The 21,564-nt window shown below is 33.6% G+C and overlaps 1 protein-coding gene across 2 annotated transcripts in view; it reads right to left on the reverse strand.

Annotated features, from left to right (window-relative positions):
* Nucleotides 1-1,766: 1,766 nt before the first annotated feature.
* Nucleotides 1,767-21,564, reverse strand: part of LOC126774681 (hemicentin-2-like) — a 319,165-nt gene continuing 299,367 nt past the window's right edge. For both annotated transcript variants that reach the window (XM_050496216.1, XM_050496217.1), the window contains 3 exons: nt 5,283-5,417; nt 2,728-2,944; nt 1,767-2,145 (listed from right to left, as the gene is read on the reverse strand). In XM_050496216.1, the coding sequence (XP_050352173.1) occupies nt 2,030-2,145; nt 2,728-2,944; nt 5,283-5,417 (468 nt within the window). In that variant the 3' untranslated portion in view covers nt 1,767-2,029. The remainder of the gene's footprint in view (nt 2,146-2,727; nt 2,945-5,282; nt 5,418-21,564) is intronic.

Here is a 21,564-nt window from a genome sequence, read left to right on the forward strand (position 1 = left end):
GATATAGATTTTATATGGTAATACTATCATTCTAATATTAATCAAAGTTAACTTGGCAACACTTATGACTTATGTATTAAGAGTAAAATATTTTGGAGCAATAATCTTTACACAAATATTGCAATGTTTTTAATTGATTTGAAATTCAGAAGAAACTGTTTATAAAATACCATTATTGTAGATTTTAATAAAAAATATATTTTTGAACAAAATAGCATTATTATTTTTCATTTAAATTATAAACATAATTTTAGGCTTTACTTATAAATTGTTGACTAATTAAGCATAAAAAAAACTTAAATACGAGTTATTTACACATAACCTAACGCCAAGTTAACTGTATATTCCATTCCATTCCATTGTAAACTGTATAAAGATAAACGCACGAAGACGGAACATCTAGACCGATGAAGCAGTATAAGTTATTCAAAAAAGAAATTTAATTTGGATATCGTTTTTGATATTTTACATGAAGTATTTAATTTAGAAAGAAAACCATAAACTTTTTAATTTGTGGTAAGTGCAGATATTTCAACATTATACAACTTACAATGAAATAAGTTATAATACAATTATTTTTAATTACTTAAAAACTTGAATTATTTCTAAGTTTTAATTCCTTGGAATTTATATCAAATATTAACAAACGTCATTGCTAAACAATTATTCTTTCGAAAGTTGTTTTTGCTTTGACTCCAAGAGGTTTTTGAAAGTTAATTTTATAAAGACAAAGAGAAAACATTCAGAAAAGACAGTTTATACTTCTCTAACACATTTTAATAAAATTTCTTTTATTTGATATTATTTAAATGACATATTCGCGCCTCAAATCAAAACTGCTATTTTTACAGCTTTTGATCATTTGGTGATTATTGCCGAATGAAATATGACGTACAGATTTGTACTTCAACGCCTTTATAAAGGGATTACACACATTTGCTAGTTCCATGAACACTTTAACAAGATAACTCGATATCTTTCAATGATTTTCCTGTTTTATCAATGAGTAGATATAATTTCGATCATTATTATCGAATAAAGTCCGCAGCTTTATGTTTAATAATAATATACATAATATACTAAAATTTTGCATAATAATTATTTCCTCTGAATATTTAACTGTAAATTTGACTACATTTATAAACACCGTCACGTAATTAATATTATAATTTATAAATGTAAGCTGAAAAGTAAAGAATGAATATCATAATTATGTACAATTAATAATTTTACGCTATATGGCAACCCAATATATCACCGTGGAATATTAAAAAGAAATTACATTGAAGGTTTGTAATTATACATTTATTAAATACTTTTAATTGACCACAATTCGGAATATTTTTATATTGTCAGTTGAATTAAACAAAAACTGTTTTAGGTTAAGAATCAGAGATAGGTATTGAGATAATTAATTAGCAATTTCAATGTTCGTAAAATGAATCTTAGGTTGAAGCGCTGGTGAATATAAGTAAAGCACTTCGAGCGCTTTCTTGTCATGCGTTTTTTACTGTTTTGTGTTTTTAAATAATAAAGTTATCTACCTTAAGATATCAATCAATTAATCTAAAATAATGGATAAAATTTTCATTCCATAAATTATTTAATTCCCTATTATTATTTAAATTCGAATATTATTTAAGTGCTTTTAACTACATAGATATTTTATTATTTATAGTTCATAAAATTAATTAAATTATTCTTAACATTTTGTTCTATTAATAATAAATATTATAAGAACCCACAAAATTAAGTACGAAATTTGTTTTTACATTGTCGTAGGTTGCTGTTATATAATCGGTATTGTTAGAAATACTACAAATACGTTTTTTACCGACAGTTCAATAAATTGGATTAAATGAAATAAACAAAAATATAAAAAAAATCAAGATCGCCGTACAAACCGTTTCTAAATTAGGAAATTATTTGTTACCTGTGCCATTTGGCTTACTACGTATATTAATCTATGCAGCGAATTATTTAAAATTATTTATTTTATTCTATTCGTGGCAATGATCCTACGCTAACGTCATCGGAGACCGAAGTGTATCATCACTGAGCAAAACAGCAGCAGGCAGGTGATGCTCGACGTTATGCCATGAATGGCGCTGGTGTTACGGCGGAGTATAGCGGCCATTTTGTTACCTGGAATTACCAATAAAAAAATATTTAATCTACAAATGTGTCGTATTCTATACTAATATTATAAATGTAAAAATAAATATGACTGTTTCACGCCGCTTTTACAGTTAAACCTTTGGATCGATTTTGATAAAAATTCGTATGAAATCCAAGGATGGAGGTTATACTTTTCTACTAAATAACCACCTCTCTCTCTAACGTCCATAGACATTGGCATTGTAAGAAATGTTAATGTTGCCGTCACTTACATCACCAAAACACCACCAACCTTGGGAATTAAGATTTTATGTCCCTTGTGCCTGTAATACACTAGCTGACTCACCCTTCAAACCAAGTACAACTATTTTGAGGTAGAATATCTGATGAGTGGATGGTACCTACTAGTGGTACTAGACGAACTTGTCCAAAGCCTTACCACTAGCTCGGTGGGGTATAAAATATTGAAACAAACAAAACCCGCGGAAAATTGCATCCGTCGGATAATATTGCACTTGCACTTGTGTAGTACGAATGATATAACTATTTTCTTCTTAATAGAGTCAAATATTCGTTAAAAATGATAAAAAAATAGATTAAAATACTCACTGCCTTCGGATACGAAGACGTGTATCGATGCTGGTTCTGTATTGCTTGCGCTACACGTATAATTGCCGGAATCTTTAAGCGTCGCCCCCCTCACGGTCAACCTGGACTGCGTCCGAGCACCGGGCTCAGTTTCCACGGTAATACCACCACGTGTCGCGTCGTAGTTAATCATGCGGTCATTGTGGTACCAGAAAACGTATTGGGGTGGTGTTGGGCTCTGAAACATGGGATATAAATCTTAGTTAGGTAATAGTTGTATAAAAAAGTATCCAGAGCTCTATAGGTATATGTGATAGATTCGTTTGTTTGTTCTAAGGTAAAGAATCCTGCATTTGTGGGATACAATTCCGCCATACGTCTATTCACCACCGTTCATTGCAGCAGCTGGTCGCAAAGCTCCAAAGCTTCCCCTTATGTGAGCGAAAGGTTTTTGATCAGCAGTGAAATATTTACAATCCTGTATTTAAATGTTTTATAGAAAATCAGCTTTTAACTGACTGGCGTCAAATCATTACGGTATAATAATCTCCATGTCTTCCCTTTCGGTGGAGAGAAGACTTTTGCTCAGCAGCGGACCATTTACGTGAGATTATGGAATGAAATTAATCATCGATCATGGATTACGTTATACTATAATTTCATATTTATATTCATTTCCTTTAAAAATATCTCAAGATCAATTCGACATATAGAAAGAGTATAACTGTGAGTGAACTGGTAAGCTACACTACTAAAGTAAAATCAGACGGGCTATTTTGTAAGCACAAACTCGAGACTCAACGCAGAAAACTGTCATGAAATATCAGATATGTGTCGCACATGATGAGTATTATGATATTTAAAGAATACACATAAGTAGGTTGTCAACATTTCACTGTAAATCAAGTGAGTTGCTAATGAGTAGAGCTGCTGTTTGAGACGTTTTTTTACATTTGTAGTAGTGCACTGTCAGCAGATTCATTATAAACAAAAACTTTCATATATATTTTTTATTGTTACTTAATATTATACATTTTTTTATCATGAATTACTTCTACTCCAGACATTTCGTACGTAGTCATCCTCAACCTCGCTTTGATACCATAAATCACGTATCTTAATGATAATTCGTTCTTATATTTTATCTAAGACCTCATCTCTACCCTGAAATTACTTATTCTCTTCAATACAATAAATATATAAACAAACAATTCTTTATTTATCTGCAGTAATTTCTCGGCTAGTGTTATAGATGTATATTAATTTTGTTACTTTTTTTGCAAAGTAAATTTTCACTAGCCCATTATATGTTATTATGAACTAATTCGTAAGAAACTAATTAGACGAAATTATACTCCTAACGCTACTTTTTGTGCAAACTGGTTTAGGTAAGTCATTGTATATATTACACAACTACAAACGGAAAAACGGCTTCAAGTTGATATATATATATATTATATATACTTGTAAATTTAATAGATATAATCCTTGATCCATGAATTAAGTACAAGCATGTTTTTTAAATCAACGGGTTTCAATGCATAACATTCTTTTGGCTTCGCAATCCGATTTGAAATAATATCGAATAAAAGATTATCTGTGACTATGTTAGCTAAATCCTACGCTATTGTATGTATTTGCGAAAGAATTTCAATAGTTGTTATTGAAATCAGTTTTATTCGATATTTACAGTGGTATATATGCATATATAGTGTAGCATTAAAGAAATTGCATTAGAAAACGAAGTACGAACGCAGATGTACATATGCAGATGAGCATTTATGTGTATGAATAAAAGTTTTATTCATATACGTAAGCCTAATATATATAAGTTATTTTCTAAAATTTCAAATGTTCATGCTGAAAAGCCTTGTTTCAATAGTTCATTAAAAATTATCAAATATTAATATATATTAATTATGACCTTGAAGAATTCCAATTATAAAATAAAAATTAAAAATAGCTTCTGTAGACACACTTCGTGATAAAGTAATGATCGCAAGAATTTTAGCAGCATTAAACAATTTATCCGATCCTCTGAACGAAAATGATTCAGGCCTCCAGTCACCATTGTGGAAAAAAGTCGGGTTGTTATATTTTTATAGCTGTGATATATTATTGTATGTGTTGTCAATTAATATAAAAAAACCTAATTGAAGTTTAATTATTTGCTTCCATAGAAGCGAGTAACGAACTTTATTACGATCTAACTTTGTGGTCCTGCTTAAGACATCGATAAGGTTACCCTTTGATGGCTATTGTTTGTCTAACATCAAAACTGGTCGTCTAATAAATGACACAATGTTCATCCCCAAGATTTAGATCAAAGCTAAATTTAAATATAGCCCTTTAGGGCGTGTATATACAATGAACAATGATATAAATGGTAGAACTAAAATTTAAATAGGATTTTCTAAAAAAATAAAAATAGACTCAGAAAATCTAATTAAAACTTAGAATTATACTTTTTCAGGAATCATTAAAATTAGATCATAAGCAAAAAATATATACCCGAACAAATATAAACAATTAATATTTATATACATATATATCGAGACGTTAAATTGGACGCAAACCTTTTCAACGATGCAAATGAGATGTATAACGCTTCCCATGTCGACATGATGTTCGCCAGAGCCGAGGATAAACGCTTCGGGCACGACGATTTGTAGCCGGACGTAGTGTGATACGATCCCTGTGCGAGTTGACACCTGGAATTTGAAATAAGACATACAAAATATTGCTTATATGCTATACTTTAGGCACAAGGGATATCTTAGTTCCCAAGGTTGGTGGCGTATTAGCGATGCATTTGTTAATTTTTCTTAGAGTGCCAAAGTAAAGGTGACCATTTACCATCAGGTGGTAAATGGTTCATTTGCCTACATATACTACGAAAAAAACAGTATTCACTGCCTGGATATAATAAAAAATACTGTATAAAATCTTGCTTAATAAAAATGAAATTTGAGTGTAATTATGTATTATATATAACTTTATTATGATCAAAATAAGATATATAAGTATAGGTGATCTTTATTAAATAAAATATATGTTATATTTGCATTTAATATTGAAGACCAGGATTGCAAATTTGTACATATATAATACCTAGATCAACCGTAAAATAATACCAGTTAAGTGTGAAAAACAATATTCACAACAAAAAATATCGAGATAAGCGGCAAGGGAACGGATAATAACAATTAAATTGAATTTGACAGCGTTTAAGGCCTTTCACGCCTAACGTTGTGGGTTCGATTCCCACCTAGGACCGACAATTGTGTGCATGAACATGTCTGTTTGTCCTGAGTCTGGATGTAATTATCTTTATAAGTATGTATTTACAAAAGAAAAGTAGTATATGTAGTATATCACTTGTCTGGTTTCCGTTGTACAAGCTCTGTTCAGTTTGGGATCAGATGGCCGTGTGTGAATAATGTCCCAGGATATTTATTTATATATGTAGTTATAGGATATAATGCAGGGCTTTTCCGCTTTTATTCAGTTATAATATATAAAAAATCTAAAAAATACGAACATAATTCTAAAAGTATTTCGTAAATATAACATAATTATTATGTACTGTGATTGTTGGTGTATCTAGATTTACATTGTGTCGAAATATTTACCTTACTATTGTTAATACAGGATCCAAGAAGACGTGGATCCCTTTGAATCTCTTTGTTCGAGTCCCTAAAGATGGTTCATGAATCATTACATCTTAAGCATAAAGGTTTGTTTATTGAGGTCCAAAACGTTTTGCGAAAACTGAATAGTTATAAGTATCCGTATACCCTTTTATTTTAATGTCTATTTGTGTTCGAGAACTCCCGAATGCCCTCTCAATACGTGAAATCATTTTCTTTATGTAAATACGACAATTTCATCTGCATACAGCGTAGGCATCGCTTTAAAAGATTCAAGGTTTGTTCCACTCTCTGTGTTTTTTTTTTACGGATCTAGAAAATGGGATCTTTAATGGTTCGAATGTAATGCATGAAGGTTATTCGATGAGTAAGTGTATTCATGTTTTAGATGTTGCAAAAGTTAAATATTTCAGCTTGTTTTTGGGTATATATGGTCTTATTTCTGTTACAAAATTTTTAAGGTGGAGTTTGTATTCAAAGTTGTACAATTACCTCAACAATGTCATCTGAGCAACAGGCAGCTGGTCTGCTCATTGACTGTCGTTCTGGGGAAAAATTCTATTGACAAATTGTCCCTTTATCGAAACGTAATCGTTGCCGCTTAATCGTTTTTCTATTCTATTAACATTGCGATCGAGTTGCAGTTCGTTCAAAGTAAGATCAGAAACGTATCGTGATTATTAAAAATTAGTAGATTTTTCTCCAAGATGACATTAAAAATCAATTATATAAAGTTTTTTTCGTTTACTGTACTAATTATCATACATGTACCTTCCAACACTTCGTAAAAATAAAATCAAATCGAAATACTTCATTCAATATTGAAGCATCACACCTATTTATTGATAGTCAAACTAGAAACTACCACCACGTAAGATCATAACTGCTTTTTAAAATTGAATGTATCCTAATTATAATTTATTTTCTGTTTATAATCCATCTCGTGCTTGACGGTAAAGGAAAACATCGTGATGAAACCTGCTTGTGTCAAATTTCACTGAAATTCTGCCACATGTGTATTCCACCAACCCGCATTGGAGCAGCGTGGTAGAATAAGTTCCAAACCTTCTCCGTAAAAAAAGGAGAGGGTGCCTTAGCCCAGCAGTGGGACATTCACAGGCTATTACTGATTATAATAATGTTAGAACATTATAGATAAAACCATATTATTATACTGAACTTTACAGACAAAGCGTCAATATCTAATGAAATAAACGTTAGTGCAACCAGGCGGCCTGAATTTAATTAGAAAAATGTAAATTAAAAAAAATGTTTTTTTTTTTTGTACTAAAATATTCTTTAAATAATTATAATAACATGTGTGAAAAAATTATGATAATATCATGTAAACTTTTTTTTTATAAGCAAATCAATTTGGGCGCTCTCGTATAATTCCGAGTTTTGACTGTGACGTCATTTCGCCCATTCGTTATTGCGGGCGACTCTTTAGCGATACGCGCGTTGATAATTTCGTATTTATTTTATCCCTCTGTGATTTGACGCCCCAAATACGTTCTTTCACTTATAATAATATTAGAACGATTATTAATATATTATTTTATGCTAAAATAAGAGCAGTATTTTCACGTAGACTAACAAATAATCTACCGAAAGTCGATCTTATGATTGCGGATTCGTTTTTAATTGTTTATAATCTTTTGTTAATGCAGATTGATCATAACTGTGATCGGCAATAAGTCCATACTCTTCATGTAGAGATACCAGTGCTTTCCCTTTCGATAGAAGACAATATCAATATACAATATCAATAAATAAAATTAACAATCTCGAATGTGAAGGATGCAAACATACTACGGCATTGGTCACATAGCGATGTGAGGAGCCTACTTGCAATGAAATAAACTGTACTACTTCTAGTAAAAAAAAAAGTCTAGAAACCTTTTTTATGTAAAAGGGGGGCAAACAAGTAGGAGGCTCACCTGATGGAAAGTGATTACCTCTGTCCATGGACACCTGCAACACCTTAGTACTTGCAGGTGCGCTGACGTGAAGTACTGTCTTACCTTGTTGAGCAAACAAAGCTGCTAGAGACTAATTTGGCTTCACCTTCCAATAGATCGCGGAACCTAACGTCCTGATACTAGATTTAGCAGGGAGGTGGTATTCTCAAAATGAGGGGATATGAAAAAAGGTGACATTTTAGAAGTCATAGCGCAAACATGTGTCGTATTGGGGTTGAGTTGTACCAAATTTGTTTGGTTAATAATCACTTGTGATTTCAGACACAACTTTATACTCATCGTAGTGTTGCCGACAAATATTAGCGCGGCCGATGTATAAGGCGGCTACAGTGCTGTCGTCTGCCAACATTGAATATTGCTAATTTGCACATGTCATTAATATGCAGAAGAAGCAGAGTAGGTGATAAAACAAAGCCTTGTGGAACACCAGAATTGACGAATTTTAAGTAAGAGCACGCACCGTCGACAATGACCTTGATGGTCCGATCTGGCAAAATTGGTGTTATATTGCATTATTTCCTGGGAAGCCCAATCAAAGGCTTTTTCTATGTCCAGACTAACTGCTAATTTTGTTGTAGTTGAGTCCAAGAGGTAGCCTCTTAGATTGAGTCTAATCTGCTTCAATTCATCGATCAGGTAAACTAGAAGATCACCGGTGGTAGCTTTACATTTAATTCAATGCTGTAACATGGTGATTCAAAAGTGCCCTTATAAGCCTATTTGAATAAAGAATTATTTGATTTCATTTATATCATACGTACTATATTAGACTACATATTTGACTTTCATAGAAACATAATATGGTAAAAATCAATTTCAATTGCGTCACAGTCATTAAGGATTTTTTCAACGTATACCATTGGCGATACGGCGTTGTTCACAAATTATCTTCAAGATTAATAAACTTAAGATTAACGTTGTAAATGTAAATGCATTTTTCATCGAAACAAACTCTTATAACAACACTATCGGTATTCAACTTATATATTATGTTTATATTAAACGAATACCTATAATTAGCCTGTAAAAATTAATTGTTTGATCCTCAAACTAAAAACTTATAAATACGACAAATTTTACTACTAAGGTACTTACATTAAAATGCTCGTCATGAATTAGTATGCTATGGTACTGTATAATAATTTTATGAAAGTTTTTTTATACTAAGCAAAATATAATGTAAATATAAATAAAATCAATAATGACGTGATAATACAGACAAAGTTGTATTGGCGAGCGAGCGACGTTTTGCGATGTGACGTCGCTCCAGAAAATAATTTCAGAATTTCGTAACTTTAAAAAATTGTAAAAAAATCATTTTTGCAAATATCGTAAAAATTCTTTCGTCAGTATTTTTTATATTTTAAATATGATTTTTTGAATCATAAAAAAAGCTCATCTTCCTAATTCACAGATTTTATAACAAATATTGTAATAAAGAAATAAACGATAAATTAACAATGAATGGAAGACACATATTGATACAAATTATATACTATGTGTTTAAATATTATAAATATATTATACATAAAAGAATAAATGTTGGTACATCTATAAAAGTTGTTAGATATATGTATTTTTTGAAGGAAAAGGTTTATTTTTTTATGTGACGATTCAGTTCATACGCTTAACAAAGATATAATTCTAATCTGCAGGAACTACACATGATATACATACATACAGTAACAGCCTGTTAATGTCCCACTGCTGGGCTAAGGCCTCCTCTCTCTTTTGAGGAGAAGGTTTGGAGCTTATTCCACCACGCTGCTCCAATGCGGGTTGGTAGAATACACATGTGGAATAATTTTAATGAAATTAGACACATGCAGGTTTCCTCACGATGTTTTCCTTCACCGTCAAGCACGAGATGAATTATAATCACAAATTAAGCACATGAAAATTCAGTGGTGCTTGCCCGGGTTTGAACCTACAATCGTCGGTTAAGATTCACGCGTTCTAACCACTAGGCCATCTCGGCTTTTTATGTATACATACATTGTCTATTAATAAAATTTACTCAATCTAATACTTTCTCTTTTAACAAAAAAAAATATATCGTTCCCGAATTGTAATAAATTATAGTCGTGTTTAGTTACAAATGAAAATGAAATGAGACGAAAAATGTTATAAAACAGAAAATATTGTTTCTTTTATCACGACTTACGATTCTCCATGTATATAGATTTAGTAACCGGACGAGGGAAAATGGCCGCTTATATTCTCATCACGTCCGCCGCTGATTGTTTGTGTATCTGGTCTAAGGATATTCTTTATTAGAGAATCTTTGCTCGGGACATTAGGGGGTAATTGATGAAATTATATTTATACGTGTTCATATTGTATGTAAACCAGGATTATTTTATGAGTAAATACGAACGATTGAGAATAATAATATTATCATACTAAGATAATTAGTGGATTATAACTAGAGATTGTAAATATATATTAATGAATTTTACCGTTGGCAGGGTTTTGTGGAACACTGCTCGTAATAGAGCTCTTCTGAGGAGACCACAGAGAGTTATAGCGGTGAGAGTGGTACGAGGTTACCGTACGGTGTCTTGGACGGCGGCGACACTTCTTGCGAGTGATCCGCCCTGGGAACTCCAAGCCGAGGTACTCGCGGAAGTGCATCGATTTCGGGTGGAAGCCAGGGCGAATGGCGACCGTCTAGGAGCAGCGGAGGTGGGGCGAATCAGGTCTGTAGCTCAACTAGCTCTTATTCGCAGATGGGAGGAGGACCTGGGATCCCCATCAGCAGGCCTGGCGACAGTGGAGGCGATCCGCCCCCACTTGAATCGCTGGGTAACAAGAAGGAGCGGCACACTTACGTTTAGACTGACGCAGGTGCTTACCGGACATGGCTGCTTCGGTAAGTACATACACGGGATAACGAGGCGGGAGATATCACCCTCCTGCCATGAGTGTGGTGCGCCACTGGACACGACACATCACACTTTGAAGGAGTGTGCTACGTGGGGGCCCCAGAGGCATACCCTGGCGGCGATAGTTGGCGGAGACCTCTCGCTGCCGAGTGTGATTAACGCTATGCTTGGCAGCGAGAGGTGTTGGATGGAAATGGTTTTTTTTTTGCGAGAGTGTCATGTTCCAGAAGGAGGTCGCGGAGCGAGAGCGAGAGGTGAGGTCAGCCGCCGCTGATTCTCTCCGCCGAAGAAGATCCGGGAGGAGGCGCCGACGCTATGCGCACCTTCTTCCCCCACCGTAAGCGCCGCTGAGGTTAGGGGGGTACTCCGTACCCCGAGAACCCCTAGGAATGGAGGCCCGCTTGAGCGGGCCAACCGTCGGTGCGTCACGGTAGGATGCGGAGGACGGAGTGGGTACCGCTGGTTTTTTAGTGGGTATTCCAGCGCCTTCAGTGCCGGTGAATCCCACATACGGGGAGTATGTAGGAGGAGGAGTACACAGGAGGTGTAACCTCATGTGGGGGAAAAACATAAATGCGTTTTTCCAGCGAAAAAAAAGGGTTTTGTGCAAGCTCGTCTGGGTAGGTACAAGCCACTCATCATGTATTCTACCGCAAAACTGCAGTACTTGGTATTGTTGTGTTCCGGTTTGAAAGGTGAGCGAGCCAGTGTAATTAAAGGCACAAGAGACATAACATCTTAGTTCCCAAGGTTGGTGGCACATTGGCAATGTAAGCGATGGTTAATATTTCTTACGATGTCAATGTCTACAAGTGTTGGTGACCACTTACTATCAGGTGGCCCATATGCTTCTACCTATACTATAAAAAAAACTATTGTTATAAATGCCTATAATGGTGTATCACACTGTACTAGCTTATTATCGAAAATTAATTTTGTGAATATGCCGATAGCGTTTCTTATATCAATAAATTAATAAATAAATCTGGGTAATTTGTATAAAAAAAGGAAAACCGTATGAGGAAACCTGTATGTTTCTGGAGAAATTCTGTAGCAAGTAAATGTATTATATATTACTTGCTCGCAGTCTAGCCGAGTGATGGAAAAACTTTAAAATGTTCTTCTTAAGAATAGGATACCTTAACCCAGTAGTGGGATACTAGATAGAGCGTAACCCTGGGGCCGTGGATGCGTGAGGTGAGGGCCACATGTGTCCTATTTCAGACGGTCCTGAGGAGGATGGCAGCCGGCATGGCCTCGTGTTGCCGTACGCACTACCGGGGAGTGTGGGGGGCGAGATTACCTTCGCCCCTTGTGGAGCGTAGCACAGCACGGGAAGGACCACGGATGCGTTATATCAACACGATCCCGCAGCCTCTCCGATCCGCGCCGAGGACGGCCATCACAGTGGTTTTAGTGGGTAAGAATCTCACATAACCCGGAAGACCCCCCCAGGGAAGAAGGAACCCCTTTATGAAGGTATCCACTGTGTAAAAAAAAGAACTAAAAAAAAATTGGAATACTGACTGGCTGTCAAACAATCAAACTATAATAATTATGATGTCTTATGCTGTTATTTTCAAGGTTCCATCTAAATCAGAGCCATAATAATTTTATTACATTCGCCTGTCTTTTATTTTCTATTATTTTGAAACATTTTGTATTAAATTTTGCAATTACTTACTTCAGATAGTTTCCGGTAGACTTCAATTATTAGTTATTCGAATGAAAATGATTGGAATGTGCCTGTGAATACCCCATCCCTGAGCCACTAATCCCACTACTGAGCTAAGTCCTCCTCTTCCTTTGAGGAGAAAGATTGAAGCTTATATTAGCTTATCCAACACGATGCTCCGATGCGGTTTGGTGGACATGTATATGTCAGCATTTTAGTAAAATTAGATATGTGTAGATGTTTTCCTTTACCACCGAGCACGAGATGAATTATACATGACAATTAAGTGGTGCTTTGCCTTGGTTAGACCCGCGATCATCAATTAAGTTGGAGCCGAGAGAGAATATCTCGGCTCCAACTTCAATTAATGAAACGTATATAATAATCATATATACTTACGAAAAAAAAAAAGCTAAACCTAACTTAAGATAGACCACAAGAACACAGCAGTGAAATACTGGATACCCAGACGAGACCGCTCAAAGCCCTCTCACGAAAAAAATCGTATTAATTAATAAATATAAATTGGTAATGTTTGATTTGGCAGGTAATATTATGATTTAAAAATTTGTAAAACATTTTTTTTTAGTTTCATAACTCAATTTGTTAAATAAACAGGTCCTTGTGTCGGTACACAGCTTTCTATGAAACGTGATTATTAGCATCTTTACGCCATAAAGTTTTTGGAAAATTAAAGTTTGCATTCAAAATTGTACCTATATGTGTTATATAATTTGAAAAATTATGAGTGAATAAATGACAATTCGAAACGTCTGAGAAATGAACTGAATCGTCGAACTTAATTTTTTTTAGATTTGACCTTAATATTTGGCTATCATCACGTATTGCTACGTATTATATTATATATTTTATTTATTTATTTTAATAGAAAGCCAACGTTGCATACAATATTAACATAGTTTTTAGGTAACTTATATATAAAAATAAAAAATAAAAACATTATATGCTCTACTTAAAGGCTAACTCAGCATGCATAACCTTACACACGTTCTTTGTTATATTTATTAAAATGAAATTACACTACCAAAAATAAATATTATATTAAAATACTAAAAACATTAACTATACAAAAGAAACCACAATAACTAAATAAAAATGAACTACACAACACTAAAATAATAATATCCTGGGACATTATTCACACACGGTCATCTGATCCCAAGTTAAACAGAGCTTGTACTATGGAAAGCTTGTATTATTTTTCTTTTGTAAATACATACTTATATAGATAATTACACCCAGACTCAGGACAAACAGACGTGTTTATGCACACAAATGTCTGTCCTGGGTAGGAATCGAACCCACAACCTTCGGCGTGAAAGGCAAGTCTATCTACCAACCACGCCAACCGTCTTAAAGAATATTGTTTTTTTTTTTACTTTTAAATGTAAAATTAAAAAACATGTTATTGCAATGTTATTACATTTACATATTATTTGAACCAAAACAACTGTTACGATATGAATATTATAAGACCAGAATAATGTAAATACAGGGTTACAGGGTAATATGTCACGATCCTTTTAAAGGGTTATAGTTCAGGACAATAGCTATCAAATGACCCCCAAAATGCTTATGCAAAAGTGTATCGTTTTCGAGTTATTAATTTTTTAATATTTTTTTTATTTAAGGGATATTTAAGATTCTAAAATTCAATAAAAAAAAAATCAACGTATTTTCCCTATTTTTTTTTTGTATTTCTTGCTAGGGTACATCCTAGTTAATAATAACCAGTTATAAAACACAAACAATCTTCAAGCATTTTTAAATTACAGATCCAAAACTGTACAACTTTTCGATTTTTAATTTTGATTCTTTAAGTTACTCGCAATTTTTTTGTAAAAATCACTATGGCTCTTATCGTGCGGATCATTTTAAAAACATCTGCGTTTCCTTAGCTATCCATCGGTACATAAAAAGTACAGTAACAATCATAAACTCAGGAGAAAATTAGATAACAAAGAGACCAGGTAGGAAATTCTAAGAAATGCTATTGTTAAGAAATTAAATCTGGATCAAAGACAAAAGGACCTCAATGCAAAGTAGTTAAAGATTATTTTTAATAGGGGTAATAGGTAAAAAAGGAGAGATAAACCAGAGCTGTCATTGCAATTTTGAATTTAAATCAAAAACAAAATACTTAATCTTTTTAGTTACTCCATACTTTCGAAATTACACTGTTTATTATTCATAATTCGTGTTCAAAATGAGATCCCCTATTTCGTATACAAATACGCATTCTTTTTCTTAATTCACTTTTTACTACAACACTACTCAAGCTATGTCGAATAGAATTTGCAGCATTCATTATTCTTGTTTTGAGTTCTTCAATTGTTTGTACTGGTGAAACATCATAAACCAGGCTTTTCATATGCCCCCAGACATAATAGTCCATCGGAGTCAAATCTGGACTTCTCGCTGGCCATGGGATTGGTCCTCCTCTGCCAATCCATCCAAATTACGATAATTGCTGTCTAGCCACTGTCTTACGGACATTCGAAAGTGTGCGGGGCAACCATCATGCTGGAATATCATTCTCTGCCTAAGTTTCAGCGAAACATTTTCGAGTAACTCATGCAGGATTTCTCTAAGCAAGCTTTCATAACTTTCACCATTTAAGTTATCAGGTAGGAAATGTGGCCCAATAAGATTATCATTGATAATCCCCATCCAGACGTTTACCGAGAAACGTCTTTGGGAACCGCTTAATCGCTTTTTGTGAGGGTTTCCCTGTTCTTTTTGAGACCAATATCGAATATTGTGGTAGTTAGTAATACCATCTTTGTCAAACTTTGACTCGTCTGTCCATAAAATTTTTCTCAAAAAATTGGGATTTTCTGCATCACAGTGTAGCATAAATCGGCAAAAATCTAAACGTCTTGCAGGATCTCCTTCTTCAATCACGTGTACGGGTGTGTAATGATAGGGATACAATCCAGCCGCGTGGACAGTAAACCAGACTCTCCATTGAGATACGCCCAGTCGGTTTGCCACAATATTGGTGGAAACTGTAGGGTCCTCTCGAAAATGACGAATAATTACATCTTCTTCATCTGGAGAACGGACACGAGGGCGTCCGGAATCAGATTGTCTCCTTTGCACGCGACCAGTTTCTCTAATTCGACGATACACACCAATAAGCAAGTACAGTGAGTATTATGTACCCCGACAAGGTTTTATTACTCTTATTCCTAAAAGAAATGAGATAAAAGGAAATTAGAAAAAATGACGGTAAATTCAAAGGAATTGATAATAGTATTCCACAAACAGCTCTGGTTTATCTCTCCTTTTTTACCTATTACCCCTATTAAAAATAATCTTTAACTACTTTGCATTGAGGTCCTTTTGTCTTTGATCCAGATTTAATTTCTTAACAATAGCATTTCTTAGAATTTCCTACCTGGTCTCTTTGTTATCTAATTTTCTCCTGAGTTTATGATTGTTACTGTACTTTTTATGTACCGATGGATAGCTAAGGAAACGCAGATGTTTTTAAAATGATCCGCACGATAAGAGCCATAGTGATTTTTACAAAAAAATTGCGAGTAACTTAAAGAATCAAAATTAAAAATCGAAAAGTTGTACAGTTTTGGATCTGTAATTTAAAAATTCTTGAAGATTGTTTGTGTTTTATAACTGGTTATTATTAACTAGGATGTACCCTAGCAAGAAATACAAAAAAAAAATAGGGAAAATACGTTGATTTTTTTTTTATTGAATTTTAGAATCTTAAATATCCCTTAAATAAAAAAAATATTAAAAAATTAATAACTCGAAAACGATACACTTTTGCATAAGCATTTTGGGGGTCATTTGATAGCTATTGTCCTGAACTATAACCCTTTAAAAGGATCGTGACATATTACCCTGTAACCCTGTATATGAAGCCTTTAAAAAAATACTGTACATTAATTGCAAAATTGCATAAGCATTTCCCGTGAACTAGTCGGCAGTCTTCATGTCACTAGGAGGCAACTTCGGGAGTTAATCACAGCTTTGGTACATATATAAAGGAGATTTGTTTGTTTGTTTTTTATTAGGGAAACATACAGCATATCGTATATTACAACTTAATATAATAATCATATTTTAACACTTATGCCAGTTAAGTTTCCACTACTGTTTTAACAGGGAAGTGGACTAATTTTGATGTTACATAAAATATAACTATTTATGACAAAGTAAAATTTTAACGTAAATATGGTTATGGTTAATTACTAATAAGTATTTTTCACAAGATTATAAAATTTACTTAAACTATTTTTAAACAGATCAATGTGGTTGTATTTTCTATTATGACTATTACAAGATCTTAGAATAAAAGAATTTTTGAAATAATTAGTTTTATAAATGGGTATTGAAAAAGTATCCTGAGAGCGAGCGTTAAAACGAGGACACTTAAATAAAATCTCACTGAGCAGATATGGAGAATCAATTAAATTATTTAATATTTTGTAAAGAAACATTTGGTCTCTTTGTTCTCTACGTTCTTCAAGTGGCATAAAAACAGAGTCAGGAAAAGTAAATTTGTATCGCAACCTCCTGATAAATTTGTTTTGTATATTTTCAATTAAGTTGACATATTTTGCATATTGTGGATTCCAAACAGTTGACGCATACTCTAAATGTGATCTAACGAAAGCATTGTACAAAATTACAAAGGTATGAATATTTTTAAAATCTGCCCCTTGCCGAAAGATAAATCCAAGTAAATCAAATCCATTTTATACGACTTCATCACTATTTCCTCAATATGCTTATCGAATATAAGTTTGTTGTCTAGTTGTACCCCAAGGTCTCTCACCTCGGTTACCCTTTTTAATTTAGTATTAAATATGGAATAGTCAAAAATTATTTGTTCTTTTTTTCTCGAAAATGTAATTACACAGCACTTGTCAACATTAAGCTGCAAATTATTAGCAATGCAATATTGTCCTAATTTATTTAAATCCTCTTGTAAATGAAAACAGTCTTGATTATTTTTTATTATCTTAAAAATTTTAGTGTCATCAGCGTATAATAAAACTTGAGAATTTTTGAAACAATTAGTTACGTCATTAATAAAAATGTTAAAAAGTAAAGGGCCAAGGTGAGAACCTTGTGGTACACCCGATGTTACAGGAATAAAACTAGACGTATATCCTTTAATAGCAACGGCTTGAGATCTTTCGCGGAGATAAGATGTAAGCCAACGTAGAAGGTCACCATGTATACCGATGTTGTTAAGTTTTTGTAATAACAAATTGTGCGATATCTTATCAAATGCTTTCGAGTAATCAGTGTATACGACATCTACCTGGAAACCAACTTCCATAGCACTCAATACTGTATGCAAGAACTCACACAGATTGGACTCAGTGGATCGCTTATTAATAAAACCATGCTGGTTACAGGTAAGTAGAGGCCTTAATAATGGAAATATCGTATCATAGACAATCCTTTCAAAAAGTTTTGGAATAACTGACAATTTAGAAATACCGCGATAGTTTTTTATATCGTTTTTATTTCCAGACTTATAAATCGGCGTAATTAAAGATTTTTTCCAAATAGTTGGTAATAATCCGTTGTCCAATGATTTTTTGAAAAGCATTGTTAAAGGCACACATAACACTTTACTGCAGTTTTTTAAGAAAATGGGATCTATGTTCGATAAATATCGTTCTACTTTTTTGTCAACAATCTCGATAGAGCTGATGATTGTGATTGTGAGATTTGTGGTTTTGTAAATGAAATATATATGAAATGACATAATTATGTATTTTTACTAATATTATAAATATGAAAAATAAATACAATTAGGATAAGCCACTGAACCAATTTTGATGGAAATCGGCACTGCCTATTTTTTTTAATTCAACCCTCGAGATATTGGGGACAAAGGTTTATGTGCAAGTTGTTGAATTTTGAACATGAAAGTTGAAAATGTACACTTACAAAATATGATTAATTGGGTATGCAAAATAGTAGAGCCCCATTCGGTGTTGCCGTAGATTGTCAAGATAGAAATGTGAATACTAATATTTACGTTTTTCGATACAAATGACAAATTGTGGAAATTGCCCCCAGCGGGAGTAAAATAAGGATTGAAACTCAATAAATTATTTACATCTCCAATGCGCCAAGCTTGGGAACTAAGATGTTGTCCTTTGTGCCTGTAATTACACTGGCTCACTCACCCAAACCGGAAAACAACAATACCAAGTATTTTTGTTGTGCCCTAGAATATCTGGTGAGTTGGTGGTACCTACCCAGACGAGCTTGCACAAGGTTACCGAAACAATCTTTTTTTTTTAGACTAGCACTAAATATTTTGTATGTATAATTCAAATAGGCATTATGAACGTTTTAATGGCAGATTTTGGAATATTTTCATCCCAAACTAAATTCCATGCGGGTGCAGCCATGATTTGTAGTGAATAATAATATTTGAAATATGTTTGTGTGTTTGTTTGTCAACTTACTACCAAAAACTTGGATGTGATTTATTGTGTTGGAGAATGAATATGAATTCGTTGGAATCCACTTTTGGCCATAGCATCATCATTACGATATTTTATATTATAATATTAATTACTGATAAATATTTATATACCTTGCATACCAATGCATATTAGTTGTCGTCGATGGATATCGACTAACTACTACTAAACTAATATTATGGATACTTTCTTTCGTTTGAAATTGGCGTTTTTTACGAGAGGAATATAAAGTCAATTTTTTTTTTGTAAACATATTTAATTAATCAAAGTATGCACCGTTGTTATCTATGCACTTTTCTTTCTTATCTCATAGGTAGTTCATTGATCCCTTTAATAAAAAACCATGAGGGCGAGAATCAATACGCTCTTTGAAGACGGTTTGGACTGCCGCATCGGAGTTGAATTTTTTTTCTTTGAAAGAAGTTGTCCAAATTCCGGAAAAAATGGTAATCTGTTAGAACAAGGTCTGGGGACTACGGTGAATGTCGCTGACATTCCAATTGTAACTCATCTAACTTAGTGGTTGGTTGTTGTGCAGTGTGTGATCTTGCGTTGTCGTGAAGCAGTAGTGGCCTAGAGCGATTGACGAGTCTCGGTTGTTTAGCAGCTAGTTCTTCCTTCATGGGTTGCAGTTGCTGATAATAGATATCTACCGTAATCGTTTGGCCAGATTTTATAAAGCTGTAATGAACGACACCGGTGCTAGTCCACCAAACACTCACAAGTAACTTTTTTTTGAGTCAATTTTCATTTAGGGCAGGATTTGGCTGGGTCTCCAGGGTTCAGCCATTGCGACGAGCGCTTCCGATTATTGTACAGTATCCACATTTTATCACAAGTAATGATTCGATTTAAAGTCCCTTCATTATTGTGTCGGTTGAGCAAAGTAACCCAGCAGTCGACGCATGTTTGCAAGTTCGATTCACTCAATTCATGAGGTACCCATCGTTCAAGATTTTTACTTTCCCGATTTGCTTCAAGTGGATTAATACAGTTTTATAACTTACCCTGAAACCTGCAGCTATCTCTGAAGTGCTTTGTGATGGATCCGCTTCCACAATTGCCTTTAATTCTTCATTTTCCACTTTGGTCTCCGGCTGTCCACGGGGTTGGTTCTGAAGGTCGAAATTTCCAGAACGTAAACGTTGAAACTAAAAACGTACCGTGCTTTCTTTTGTGACACCAGCACCGTACATATCAATAATCCTTCGAGCTGTTTCTGCAGCACTGGTGCCACGGTAGAACTCGTACTCGTAAATATACCGATATTTCATGTTTTCCAGTGTGCGGTAATAAGCGACGCCAAAGAAAAAAATAATGAAAAAAATAACAAACGAATGACTGTTTTCAAAACTCAAATGTGAACCAAAGAGGAGATTTTTCAGGTCGAAGTTAAAGGTCAGTACGACAAAACGTTAATTTCATATGTAAGGACGTAATATTTTAAAAAATCGATTCGTTTTGCATAAAATTAAGAAAAATATATAATTTATATATGAGGCGTGATTCTACTTGTCTTGATTTGTACTTGTCTGGATTTAAACACGTGATCGTTGGTTAAAACCAACTTATTATACGCACTGGGCCATCTGCACTCTTAATTCTTATTCATAATACCTAATAGACTTACATTGTAATTATGTTTAATATTACGCGTGAAATTCAAGATGGCGGGTGTATTTCTGTGTTTCATATCCATTTGCATTGTTTATTGTTTCAATTTGCATATTTTCATTATAATTATAGAGTAGGGAGCGTTTAATTAGTGTTCGGATAATTAGCATTAGTTACTTAGCATACAAGAACTTGAGGTCTATTAAAATATTTAATTGTAGGGCTTGTTTAATGGAAGAAATAGTAATATTCAATAACTATAATAATTATGCGGCCTTTAATACATATTATAAAATCAATTATCTCTGTTGCGTCTATCTGTCTGTATGAACGCGGTAAACTCGAAAACTATCAGTTAGATTTTCATACGGTTTTCACTAACGGATAAAGTGATTCATAAGTAACGTTTTGCTGTATAATTCATTAAGATTTTGTGTTAATTGGCTGAAATGTGACGATAATTGTTGAAATGTTCGAAAAAATCACTGGAAACTTTACTGGATAGCACCGCGTAAAACAATGGTTATATACCTAACATACCTATAACCTACC

This window comes from Nymphalis io, chromosome 17 (assembly GCF_905147045.1).
Source record: "Nymphalis io chromosome 17, ilAglIoxx1.1, whole genome shotgun sequence".
Taxonomy (NCBI): domain Eukaryota; kingdom Metazoa; phylum Arthropoda; class Insecta; order Lepidoptera; family Nymphalidae; genus Nymphalis; species Nymphalis io.